General features: G+C 40.6%; 1 protein-coding gene across 5 annotated transcripts in view; it reads right to left on the bottom strand.

Annotated features, from left to right (window-relative positions):
* Positions 1-928: 928 nt before the first annotated feature.
* The window catches only part of LOC120432576 (catenin delta-2), a 63,336-nt gene continuing 50,523 nt past the window's right edge, over positions 929-13,741 (bottom strand). For 4 of the 5 annotated variants that reach the window (XM_039597805.2, XM_039597807.2, XM_039597806.2 and 1 more), the window contains 2 exons: positions 9,121-11,941; positions 4,965-6,084 (listed from right to left, as the gene is read on the bottom strand). In XM_039597805.2, the coding sequence (XP_039453739.1) occupies positions 5,258-6,084; positions 9,121-11,059 (2,766 nt within the window). In that variant the 5' untranslated portion in view covers positions 11,060-11,941 and the 3' untranslated portion in view covers positions 4,965-5,257. Of the gene's footprint in view, positions 4,832-4,964; positions 6,085-9,120; positions 11,942-13,741 lie in introns of those variants that run through there. The other variant, XM_039597808.2, reaches the window with a different exon arrangement.

The raw sequence follows: 13,741 nt of genomic DNA, 5'->3' as shown, positions 1-13,741 counted from the left end.
GAACGACGAAACAGCCTACTATGCTCTACCAAAAATAACAGAATCAAAAAATAATACTTTTTTGAAATGTTGGCTGAAATGTTCTACTTTTTAGCACCTGAATGTTGTTTTTTCAGTACTTGTATCGAAAAGTAATACTTTTAACTATTGTTTTGGTTTGAACTGTGAATTGAGCATACCAAATTGACCTAATGTTTCATCCAAAGGGTGTTTTCCGGAATTATAAAAAAAATGAATGCAACCCATTTAAAAGCTGATTTTTACGGCACTCGTCGTTTTAATCCAACTCGGTGAGCATCGTTGGACACATGTACGAAAAAACTATTATTTTAGCATCCGTTTCAGTGCTGACTGAAAAGTTCAAATTTTCAGCATCTGTAGCGAGAGTGTACGACTTGTGCTGAAATATCAAACTAAAAAATTTATATAATAAAAATCGGCGAATTGGATAGAAATTGGACCAGCGCCAGTCAAAGATACGTGCATATACCCAAGAATTCGTTTTTATGCGACCCCATAATTTTGAGAATTATATTTCTGTATGCAGGACTGTGATATAGGAACATTAAAACACTGTTCGGTATTTTTGAATATCAATAATTTATTTACTTTTTATTGCATTTCAAAAATTATGTATGCTTATCAGTTTTAAAATATTTTTTGTTTGCTTTCCTTAACTTTTACTAATGAATCCGAGTGTAAATTTCATAAGAAAGGAAAAATAATACAATAAAATAATGTAAATATATAAAACTAAATAAAGGCGTTCTAATAGCAATACATAATATGATTTTGTCTGTTGTTTTTTTTTTTTCTTGAATCTAATATAATGAGTATATATGAATGGAATCCAATGTCATCTATACTTCTGTAATTAATTCGCCTGCACATTCCCTTTATCCTTTAGTCATGAGTGTGTGTGTGTGTGTTTTTTTGTTGTCCTGGAATACATACATTTACTTGTTTTTTTTGTTGTTTTAATTGTTGTATATACTTTTTTAGTTTAAGTAATTTTAATCAAACAATTTCACCACGTTTCTCATGCAGCTCTTTACTTGCACCTCCGGGAAAAGCTTTTAGCTCTCCCGGTTGTGCTCTTCACCATATTTTGACATACTTCGCTTTTCTAACCACTGTTTTTTGCACGTTCCTGTTTTTTGTCCTCTATCGATAGAATATTTTTTTGTTTTGCTTGTTTTTTCATAATAATATAATTTCGAATAATCGTAATAATTACTTCAGAATACCCAGTGTATGTGTGTCTGTGTCTGCGGCGTGTCTTAGTTGATTTTTTGTTTGATGTTTACTTAAATTTCGTTTCCCCTCTTCCGGTTCCATGTGTGTGTCTGTGAGCATCCCCATGTGATCAATGGCGGTGTTTTGTAAATCTACGCGCTAAACATAAACGAATTTATCACTGCTAACGGCCACTTTTTTTGTCTGTCTGTCTGTCGCAGAATTGGTTTGGTAGAGACTAAATTATCAACTAACTGCTCGCGACTCGTGCTGCTGCGTTTTTTTTTTTTGATTCAGCAAAAGCACAACAATCGTGTCTTTTTTCGATCCCGAATTAGATCAGTTTTGCGGGGATTTTTTTTTTGCTGTTTGTTGTTCCGAAACGCGCCGCTACTTGTAATTGAATTAGTGCGTGCCGCATGGCGAATGTGGATGTGTAGAGGAAAAAAACAAGGCTGTTTCGAGTGAGAAAAAATCTCTTTTGAGAAATTTGATAACCGTTTAACCTTGTTAGAGTTCTAATCGCTCTCTTTGCGCAGTATAAAAATAGTAAAATATACAGTGAGTTGAAAATCAGACGCTGTAAATTTACCTCTTTATTTGTAATTTTACGTGAAAAATTTTACATCGCTGATGTAATCTTACCAGGTTTCTGATGTAAAATTACACAATTTTCAAGTTAGATTTTGCGTCAGAATTTTTTTATTCACATCAAAAACTGGTGAAATTTTCATCTTTTCAATGTAATGTAATGCTTCTACATTAATAAGTAGGTAAAATTACATACAATAACATGTAAATTTACACATTTAAATTTTCAACTCGCCGTATTTTAACTGCTTTTAAACTGTGTGACAATCCTGTAATTTTACGGGTCTGAATTATTTTTTAGTGGAAAATTTATAATTTTTGACGAGGTAAAGAAAGAAATCGATTGAGCATCAAATTAAAAAATTTTAAACAATTTAAAAAAAAAATTAGTGTGTTTCGTCTTGGCAGCAAACAAATTTCGGCCAAAACAACAGTCCAAACTGAAGTGCGATAGGCTTCGTATTATTTTTGTTGCTGTTGTAAGTTTAAGTTCGCCAGGTTTATTCTGTCGAGAGTATGAAGAGTACGACTATACATACGAAAATACCGTTGATATTTTGTAAATGTGGCTGTATGGGAGTGACGTGTGTGTGAATGACGGTGATTCTATCTGATTTTTCTTCATCTTTCCCTATAACTGCATGATCCTTTAAATGCGTGCTTGTATGGTTTCTTGGATTGTTGTTGTTCGTTAAGTGTGTGTGAAAGTGAATTTGGTGACTTGTATATCGAGTTTGCAACTTGTTTAGTATGATAAAATTGACCATAAAAGTATTACTTTTTTCCCATCATTGTTTTTACTCCACGTGTTTCCGCGCGCTACGATTAGATACTAAATTGTTTTCATAGTTGTTTTGTATGTACTGGTTTGTGTGTGTTGTTATCAATTATTTTAATTTGCTCTAATCTACGGTTTTGAATTTTCCTTACTTGTTATTCGTGTTTTTTCGTTCTCCTGGATACAGTTACAAACGTAAAGGTTCACACTTATGTTGTTTTTATGTGTTTCTGTGTTTGTGGTTTTATCGCCATTTTCATGTTGCTGCTGCTGTTTGTGTAATTTTTGTGTAATTCCTTATGGCCGTCCTCAACCCGACTCGTTCAAATGTTTTTTCACTATTTTGACGTTGGACTATTAATAAGTGGCTCCACACAGCTTCCATTACTCCTATTTTTGTTTTTTTTTAGACAGTAGCGAGGGATAAAAATTTGTTGCTGTTCCTGTGTTTCTTTTTTTGTTGTTGTGAATTTTGCTTAGATCCTTAAATTTACGCTGCCTGCATTAAGTTTTAGTTACGATTTTTTGTTTGTTTTGCGAGCACTTTAAAATTCTACGCACTTGTGTCGATCTCAATCGTTGATTTTTACATCGGAACGAAAATTAAAATGAAAAACACCGTTCCAATCAACACCATTTCCCGTAAGTTTGACTTGTAAGTGTACCCCGTAATTACTTAACTTTATTTTATACACCGGTTCGTCTGTTGAGCTAATTCCTTTAATAGCTCCCATTTTTTTTTTTGCAAAACATTTGTATGTGTTTTTTTTTGGGTGTGGTGAATATTCGATTAATTTAATGAGGCTGTCTCCTATGAATTTGCTAATTTATAGATACACCTAGTATGTACTCCGTGCTTTGCCGTGAAAGCTGCCAGCGTAAGTAAAAATTAGCTGCAAATTACGCACAAAACGGGTACCTCTCGTTTTTTTTGACGGCTTGGCCAGAGTTTTTCATCTACATCAAGAGCAAGGTTCGACGTTTTGAGTGGGTTTGCGACAGGGGAAAATTTTGAAAACATTTACCAAGAGATTCGGAATTGGGCAAAGAACATCACGTAAATTGCGAATTAAGTTTGGTACACCCAAAGCAGTGCCGAGAAAAGTGTGACAACCAATGACAGATTATCGAGCAACCAACGCGCTTTCGGCTGCGTACGGATTTATCAGTTTGCAGCCAGAAGTGGAAGAATTTGCTTCAACTTGTTATTTTTTAGGAAATGTGGGAAATGATCAACGTTTCCAATTTAAAGTAAAACAAAAACCCTGCAAAATTACATGTTTTGCAATGTAATTAAAAAAAATCAAGGAATTGTGCAAAAATTGCACAATTTTTATGCATGAAACCTATTTTTTCAGATGCAGTTTTTGGGCAGGACCTTAAGCTTTCGTTTAACGAAACGTAAGTTGTTTTTTTTTCAAAGGGAGGGGGAGTCCAACGAGTAGTTCTTGTTTGTCATAATTATAGGGCAAATGCTTGCGTGCGTGAAGGTTTGTTTTTCGTGAGTGAGTGTGTGATTTTTTTTTTGTTTTAGATGAACGTGACAGATAGGTTAGGTGAAGTTGTCGTTTTTTTGTTGTGTTACGTTACAGATTATCGTACTTTTTTTTCGTGTGTTGTTTCTAGGGACTGGGTAGAGAGAACTTGTGTTCGGTTTGAAGTGGGCGTGTGGTGTAGTGTGCTCGTGAAGAGGCGCGTGCATGTGGGTATGAATCGATAAGTTTTGCTGCTTCAATGCTCTCCCACCCTTCCCCACCATTCTCTTTTGAGCTGAGCTGTCTGTCGAATAAGATTGTTTGATGGTTAGATATTAATATATTACTTTGTAAGCTACACTACGTTTCCTTTTTTTTTGTTTTGCGTAACTCCTCGCACACATTTCCCCTTTTATAGCATGATTTTTGTTCCATTTTTTTGATGGTTTTGTTACTCCTTGAGTCATTATATTGTTGTTTGCTTGCACGTGAGCAAAAATTTCTCTTCCCTGTGTTTTAAAAGGGCGTCGTCGTCGTCCTCTTCCTTCCTCCTCGCTGGCCACTATAATAGACGTGTGTTGTTTGTTTGTTTGTGTAAGAGTGTAAAACGAACTCCACCGGGTGGCATCTGAATGTATTCTGTGTGTGTACCTGCTTCAGTGTTGCAATTGTTGTTGAGTTGTGTTGTTGCTCACTACTGTCCGCGGTGGCTACCCTGATAAGTCGGATTGTGCCTGGTAGATTCATCTGCCTACAATTGGAACAAGAGTAGCGCGTTAGCAGCTGAAGGTGGCCTTTAAAATTGCGTTCATACTTAAACTCAAGATTGCTACTTGAAAATAATGTAAAAAGTTGTAAAACAGTTGCTACAAAACTATTATTGCATGCAGAATTATTAAATCATAGTCGAATAATAACAGAAGTCGGTTAGAAGTCTGACAGACATCCAACATAAGAGGAGTACAAAAAGCACGCAGCCACTTGAGTTGTTCCAGTTACTGAAGAGAGGCTGATGTCGTGTCGTACGAAAGTCTTATCGAATTCTACTAGGATTCCTAATATGTGTGTCTCCGATGGTTTTTAAACATAATTTTGAAATTTTAAAATTGGAATTTTGCTTGGAATGTGTATGTGCAAACAGTAAACCAAGAGAAAAAGAGATCGCCCTAAAACCTACTTAAACCAAAAAGTTCTTACCCATCTTGGCCGCGCCGTCGCTCGGTGGCAGCGACATCGCCTGCCCGCCGTTGTTCGAGGACGCCTGCTGGCGCTTCATCGTGCGGTCCTCGTACCGCGTGCCGCCCTGCGACGCCATCGGACGGTTCAGCGTGTTGTTCGGCGAGTTGGGCGAGTTGTCGCTGTAGCTGCCGCCGCCGTTGCTGCTGTTGACGTTCCGCGAGGCGATCGTCTTCGTCACAAAGTCCTGCTCCTTCCAGCCGTGCTTTTTGTACATGTCCCGCAGCTCCTGGTGCTGCCACATCGTAAACAGCAGCTGCCCGGCGAACTTGAGCACCCGCGGCGTGTACTTGAGCCGTTGCCGGGTCATGTTCATGAGCCGCTCGACGCCACCCGCCTCCAGCAGAGACCGCGCAAACTCGGCATTCTTCTTAATCACCTCATTCAATGTGGCCAACACCGCCGCGATGGTGTCGTCTGAGGTGCCCTGGTCACACTGCGGGTTGCCCGAGGGCAGCTTCTGGACCAGATCACGCATCGCGTACTTCCCGATCAGCTCCTTGTTTCTTTGGTCGATTGCGAGGTTTCGCAGGGCGGTGGCCACGGCACACACCACCCGGTCCACCTCCATGCGGAGCAGCTCCACCAGGATCGGCAGGCCCTTCTCCTTCCGCACCGTCGCCCGGATCTCTATGCTCGGCTGCCAGTAGCAGGCGGCCAGATTCTGCAGCGCCCCGGCCGCGGCCTCCAGCGTTTCCGGGTTCGAGCAGCTCTGCAGTAAGGCAAGATAGGAATGTACAACGTCGGGCTGCCACAGTTGCTCCGCACCTGCAGGGGGAGGAAAAAGAAAGAAGAAACAGACACGGTTCCATGAAATCGAACGAAGAAGTGATGGAAATTTATGCTGAAATTCCCTGAATACCATTAGGAGATACAGTGGATGATGACTTCTCAAGAAATTTGACTACTGTGCTGTTTTACTCTACCTTTGCCTTGCCAACATTTAATTTTCCTGGAAAATCACATTTTTTGTAAAGTTTGTTTATTTGCTTTGAACTTGGACTGTCTGCTCGTCTATATCACTTAGTTCAGATTGTTTAAATAATTTACTTCAGATATTGAAAATGATATTTAAAGATTTTTACATGAAATTTTACATCGTGCAATACTAATTTTCGGTTCAAGGCGAGTCATGTGGAAACATGGAGTTTAAGGTTTTTAGAATTCCCTCCATCAGGAACTTGTCAACAAAAAAAAACCCGAGCCGAGTAGCATTGTACAGCAGTTCAAACTTCTGAGCAGTTTTGCTTGGCTTCTATTCATTTTTTTGAAATTCTAAAATGAGGTGACTCAAGAGTTGAACCCTTAGGGTGTAATATGGTTGTATGGAAAAAAATAAAGTTATCCAAATTTAGCGAGCACAGCAATTTTTCAGTTCCTTTTGGGGTCCTAAACAACTCCCCAAAGTTTGGGAACGATTGGTTCAGTCCTCACTTTGCGCAAAGCGATTCAATTTTCCATATAAATTTGTATGGGAAAACCCATTTTTTTGAGTTTTGATATTTATAAAATCCACGTTCCACGCTGTACTAAAACCGGATTCATATTCGGATGCTCTGGAATGTGCTCTACAATTTTCCCGAAGAGAGTATGGTGCTAGCTTGTCCCTGTAAGAAGATACAGCGTCCTCAAAACTCGTCTAAAACGTGATTTTCGAGCAAAAAACACGTTTTAGACGAGTTTTGAACACGCTGTATCTTTTTATAGGAGCAAGTTAGCACCTTACTCTCTTCGGGAAAGTTGTAGAGCACATTCCAGAGCATCCGAATATGACTCCGGTTTTAGTACAGCGTAAAACGTGGATTTTATAAATATCGAAATCCAAAAAAATGGTTTTTCCCATACAAATTTATATGGAAAATTGAATCGCTTTGCGCAAAGTGAGGACTAAACCAATCGTTCCCAAACTTTGGGGAGTTGTTTAGGACCCCAAAAGGAACCGAATAATTGTTGTGCTCGCTAAATTTGGACAACTTTAATTTTTTCCATACAACCATATTACACCCTAGTGGCCCATTCTGCCCCGCAGGGTGGTCCTTTCTGCACCCTGGAAAGTTAGTCGAAAAAAACTTTTTTTTAAAGTGACTCAAAAATAGTTTCAATAAAATAAAAATTCATCAACATTAAAGGGAACATTCCAAAGCATAAGCCTACTACACTGGATTCATAAATTTGTATGTTTTTTTTATGATTTTCGGTACATTTTACTTAGGTGGACCATTCTGCCTCCCCTGCCCCTATGTACACAAAACAAACTAACAAATTATTGCCTTCTTCACTGAGGAAAGAGTAAATACAATTTAGGATGGTATACAATTTTCTACTTTTATTGTTGAAGTTATTTTGATTTACCGCGGTCTGAACTGTACCAAATGCTGAAATTTTTAGTTTTTTTTTTCGACAATACATAGTTATCTGAAGGTTGTTTGAACATTTTCTTTCGTGTTTTTTTATTTTCTTACTTTTAACATCAAATTTAAAATTAGAAATAATCCAGATCATTTGAAACGATTTATTGAAGGGATTTTTTAAAACATTTCGACAGTAATAATTTTTTTTTTGTGAAACACTCTAAATTTTTACAAAGGTACGTAATTTCGAAAAAAAAATATTCAAATTTTGTGTATTTTAAAATATTGGTATCAAATCTTGGGGATTTTTTTCATACATTTGAAAGTTATAACACTTTTTTAATACTTAAACTTTTCACAAAACTACGCATTTTCGAAAAAAAAATACTTAAACATTCAGTTTTTTACAATATCAAATGATCAAATTAAATGTTCATGAAACCTAGTCTTTTCTAGAAGATACCTAGATTTGTGATAACTGAAATTTTGAATATAATTTCAAAAATACGTAGTTTTGTGAAAATTTTAAGTATTTTCAAAACAAAACAATAATACCGAAAGTATAAAGAAAATTCCAGTCATTTGATACCCATATTGCAGAAAACCAAATTTTGATTATTTTTTCGTTATGGAAAATTTTGAGTACTCTAAGAAAAAATATTATAACTTTCCGACCATTTGTAAAAATTGGGAGTATTTAAAAAAAATCCATCGAAATGTATGAAAATTTTCCAATCTAATACCCATTTTGTAAAAAACAAAAAAAAAATAGTATTTGTTTAAAAATACGTAGTTTTGTGAAATTTGGAGTATTTCACAGAAAAAATATTACTATTCAAATGTTTGAATTTTTTATTTTTCAAAATTTGGATGATTTTTCATAGCATTATAGCCAATCGATGCCTCTGTGCTCTCTTATGCTAACTTGATAGGAAAACCAGCAATCTTAGTACAAGAGAGCACAGAGGCATCGCAATGTCTCGCATATAGCCAAAATCCCATAAGCTCTGTGCTTCAGTTATGCACGCCTCGGTTTTGCATTCCCCATATGCGGTGCTAAATCGATGCATGACTGTAGTAACCCAGTTATCGAATGCTGCTCGCTATCTTGGCTTATCGAAAGAAAGTCGATGCATTATATTTTACTAATAAAAGTAACTCAAAAATATGTCCAGAGCATACCATTTCAATTTCCGTACAATATTACATGAAATTTCATGAAAATATCCATTTATTTTCGATTTGATGATATCAATTTTTGCATCCACTGACCCCCAGAACATTTTGTTTTGTTATTGTTTTCCGACGTTTGTCTGCTTTTTGACTAGGCTACAGCCCAGTTATCGAGCGCCACGTTAATAAGCAGCTCAGTTAAATAACACGCAGTTACCGAACAAGTACTATACAGTTTTTGTTTAGTTTTACAAATAGCCAAAACACCCCCCCTACTCACCCTTATAATGCGCCGTGTTCTTATACGCCATCCGCGCCGGATCCCCGTTCGCACTCGAGTGATCCTTGGCGTCCGCGGCGTGCTGGGCCGCTGCCGCCGCCGCCTGCTGCTGTTCCTTCTTCTTCTTGCTCGCCCCAAAGCAGCCCAGGTTCTCGCCCTTCGACGAGGCCGCACTCACAATCACCGAGGACGACGACGAAGCCCCGGCACCGTCCACCCCTCCGGTGCTACTGTGGTGCGGGATGGGGTTCTTGTCGTAGTTTGGATCCTCGACCTCTTGGCAGCGGTACGAGAGGTTCCGCAGGATGCAGACGCAGTTTTCCACGATTTTGTTGCCGATGTTGGACTTTTCGATCGCTATCCGGATAACGTAGAGAAGCGAATCGACGAGGCCTTCACATTCGCGCAGCTTTTTCCGCGCGTACTCGCCTGCGGAGCTGACGTTGCGCAGGATGCCGGACGCGTTCCGGAACACGGTGCTCCAGCAGGTTTCGCCGGGGTTCGTGGGGTCCCAGCCCGAGTGGGGGATGATGATGTACGAGACGATCACGACGATGGCGTCGTCGATGATGAACCGCTTCAGATCTTCGCAGGAGGACATGTTCCAGATGATGCCGGTGACGAGTTCCTTGATGTCGGACTCGGACGTTCGTCGGAGCAGGTGGATCAGGGCTTGGATGCCTCCGGCACTGTTGATTGCACGTTTGTTTTCGTCGTTTTGCCGGCCGTAGGAGAGATTGCGGAGGGCACCGCAGGCGTTCCGGTACACGTCGGTGTGTTCGTGGCCGAGCAGTTTGACGAGTGGGGGGATTCCGCCGAGGGTTCGCGTTCGCTGCTTGTTGGGGTCGTCCATGTAGCAGAGATGCTGCAGGTAGGCGGCTGCGTTGGCCTTGATGGCGTTGTTGGGATGACTGAGGAAACCGATCACTTCGGTTAGGTTGGGGTCTCGCCACTTCATCTGGCGTTGGTCTTCCAGGTCTACGGGTCCTTCGGGGCCGTTTACGCCGGAGGGTCGATTGTTGCCACCGGGCGAGGTGATGATGTGATGCTGCAGAAAGACATGGTTGTGGATTTGCAGGTTCGACATGTGCTGGGGTAGGTCGTCATCGCCGTCGTAGTAGCAAGCGCCGCCGTCCTGGACTCCGCCCCGTTGGCTGGCACTGGCCGCGGCTTCGTAGGCAAGTTGTTTCGTGGCGTACGTTGGCTCGTTCACACCGGATGGATCGAGGTGTCCGTGTGAGCTGATGGTGCCGTACGGAGGGGTCGACACGTATCCGTACACCATCGCCGATGGGTTGTCCGGGTAGAGTCGTGGGTCGACGGGTCCGCCTGGGGAAGGGGCTATGACGTACTCCCCCATTTCGTCGTACTGACCTTGCAGGTAGCCTGGCGGAAGCAGACTCGCTGACGGATTGCCCATCTGAGGAACGTTCATCGGGAGCGGAATGGAGGATTCGCTGGCTTCGCTCGAGTTGTGGGGCGTTGACCGGTCGTTGATCTGGTACTCACCGAGGTAGGACTGTGGATGGGGCGGATGGTGGATCGCTCCGGTCGGATCGTACCCGGAGTCGGCGTACTGCGAGTAGTGTTCATAGTCCTGGTAGTGCGGCTGTCCACCGGGACCACCTTTGGAGCCCGGGGGCAGATGCTGCGACTGGGAGGCGGCCGCTGCAGCCGCCGCCGCCATCTGCTCCTGCTGGTCCAGGTGGTTGTAGTTCATGTACTGCGACCGTGTCGTGTAGATTCCCATCGGCATCGACACGTAGTCGAGCGGCTGTCCATCGGGTCCCATTTCCAGTGGCATCGCTGCTACATAGTCAAACGGCTGCCCATCCGGTCCCAACTGCTTCACCTCGCGCACGACCTTCGTTACGGTCGTGATTTGCTGCGTCGTTTGCTGCTTGTGAGTACGGGCAATTAGTTCATCCTCACGTTGCATTGATGAGTCGCTTTTATTTTTCGCTACACACTCGCGTTACACACTAAAGCTCTTGCGGTATTGCACATGTAATAAACTCAATCTTCTCTCTAGTTGGTGTCCATCCAAACACCAATCATCACAATCACTAAACTTTCTCCCTTTTTCTCGTTCTCTTTTTTATGTTACATCATAAAACGGGGTAGAAACAAAAACAAGAACACAAAACACTTGCCCAATATGTGTTTCACTTTATTCCTCTAATACTGATAGTATGTGTCGTCGTATCAATAAAACTTCTTCTTCTTCGTCCCACCTATTCACTTTATCTCAATTGACAATTTCGCCTTACACTTGATAAGAACCCAACAGCAAAAAACACCGCTTCCGGGATAAATAAATGCCACTATAATTAACCTATCACTTCCCGTTGAAGCCGCTATTCCGCTTCTTTATTATTCAAAAGGGGTAGTTCGCGGCGGTGTCTACCGTCGTCGTCGCCGGGTCAGGCCGGTCGATATCCTTAAAAGAGTCCCCGGAACGTGTCTTCACGAAAAGGACTCTTTTCGTCGTCCTCACTTCCTTTTTCTTCTTTTCGTGGTAGAATCTCTCAACCGCATAGATTAGATGAGAGCAAGACGCAGAGGGTGGTGGCGCTTTCGGGCGTCGTGACACAATCGTGAAAACTTGCTTCGGTCTTCAGCTGAGCAATGTCGTCGACTTGTGGGGGAGGTCGAGCCGTTGTGTGTTGAGCAAGGCTGCTGACTGCAGTTTTACTTCTTCCCCTCGTTCCACGCGGAAGCCGGTGGGGACCTTCTTCTTCTTTTTTTTCTTTCAATTCAGAGACACTTCAGCACAACTCCAAGTTGTCGTCCTTTTTTTTTTGGTCCTGCGGTTTTGCATCTGGTGGGAGGGTGGCGTGAAAAAAGAGAGAAGAGAAAAATGGCTCGTATAAGTGTACGGTTGAATATATTTAGAATAAGGGTTTTTCTTTTGCTTCTTTTCGATCTTTAGGGTGTTGGGGGGTTGGAGATGATAGCAGCAAATGAAGGTCCTTTGGGAAGGAAATTGGATTAGTGGAGGAGGAGGGGGCAGGGAAAACTGCATACATTTCGCTCAAGATGATGGCCCTTTTTGCAGCCGTTTTCGATATCCTTCCCAAGGATTCGGAAATTTGAATATCGTCGTAATGGGCGGTTTGGATTTTCAAATAGATTGGTTTCGTAAAGGCTTTGATTGAGAACAGTCAAATCATAACTTTGGTCCGAAATAAATTGAAAAAATGGGACAAGATGCTACAATGAAGTAAGTGAGTTTCAATGGCCCCAAGCCAGCACAATTGAAACCGTACAATGACCTTCCAAAATTTTCAAGCAATTCCATTCCATTCATTCCAGAAACCAAAAAAAAAAACTAGAACAAATTCATAAATCACCACCGGCTATTGTTATTCATTCTCTTCCTGAGTACCTATACACAGCTCAAACTCAAACTGAGCCTGTGCTGTTGATGATTTGGACCGACCAGTTTTTCGGGTGGCAACCTATGGCATATCACCATCAGTTGGTGGCAGCAGCAGCGGGGTCAAGCTGGCCTGGTGGCCTATTGTATTCAAATTGATGCCCGAATTGACCAGAGCAGAGTATGAGCTGCTGCCTGAGTGAGCGAGCGAGTGTAAGTAAATAAAACTTCATCATTGCGGCGGCGGCTGGTTTTCGACACGAGGGTAGGGGTTTCCAACGTCATCGTTGCAGAGGTCAATTATTTGATCTAAAGTTTGAACTGGAATCAAAAACTAGACAGTCATTCTGCAGATTATAAAATTCTACTTTTACGCAGATCAAATCTATACCAAATTTGTCAACATAATGAAATTTTATTTCAAAACTGAGAATTATCTTGTCTATTTAAATATGAAACAAAATAGAAAATTTAAATTTTCTAAATTTGTATTCTTTGCAATGCTACTGCCAACGAAAGTCTAAATTAGAAAATTGATGAGAATTCATTTCATATTTATGGATTTTTTCATGGACTTTTTCATTCTTTCAAACATAAGCAGTTCCAAAAACAGATAAAGAGTCTGATTTTTTAAATATTATGCAAGTTTTCTCTTCTCATCATTACTAATTTAAAAAATCCGACCTCTAAAATATTTTATTTTAGTTTATGTTTCCCACCATTAAAAAATGTCAAAAATGTCTTTAAAAACCAGGGGCATTTTTTTTTTCAAAAAACCTATAAATTTTAATGGAAATAGAAATTAACTAAACTGAAACCTAAATCGAAGGTTTTTTGTAACTTTTTTCCTTCAGTAGATTTACTCGAACTTTGAATTAATCAGCTTTGAAAGGTAGTTAACATCTCAGCTTAGGATAGTAACATCACACTAGTATAGTGCGTCCACCCCGGGAATTCCCGGGACAAAAATCCCGGGATTTTTTCAAAACCGGGAATTCCCGAATCCCGGGATTTTTTAAATTTTGTCCCGGGAATTCCAGAAATTAAAAAAAATCAAATTTTGGCTTGGAAATTCAGATTGGTTGTGGAAATATATGAATAGTTGAATACTTAGTACTCGATAAGAATTTTAAAGCATTAAAATTTGTAATCGGCATGTATCAGCATTAATTTGGCTTGTTAGGGAAAATTGCTGAAATTTGAGTTTACAGATCCGCAAAATACCTTGCGCTTTCAATATTT

This window comes from Culex pipiens, chromosome 2, assembly GCF_016801865.2.
Source record: "Culex pipiens pallens isolate TS chromosome 2, TS_CPP_V2, whole genome shotgun sequence".
NCBI lineage: Eukaryota > Metazoa > Arthropoda > Insecta > Diptera > Culicidae > Culex > Culex pipiens.
This window is presented reverse-complemented; position numbering and strand designations above follow the sequence as displayed.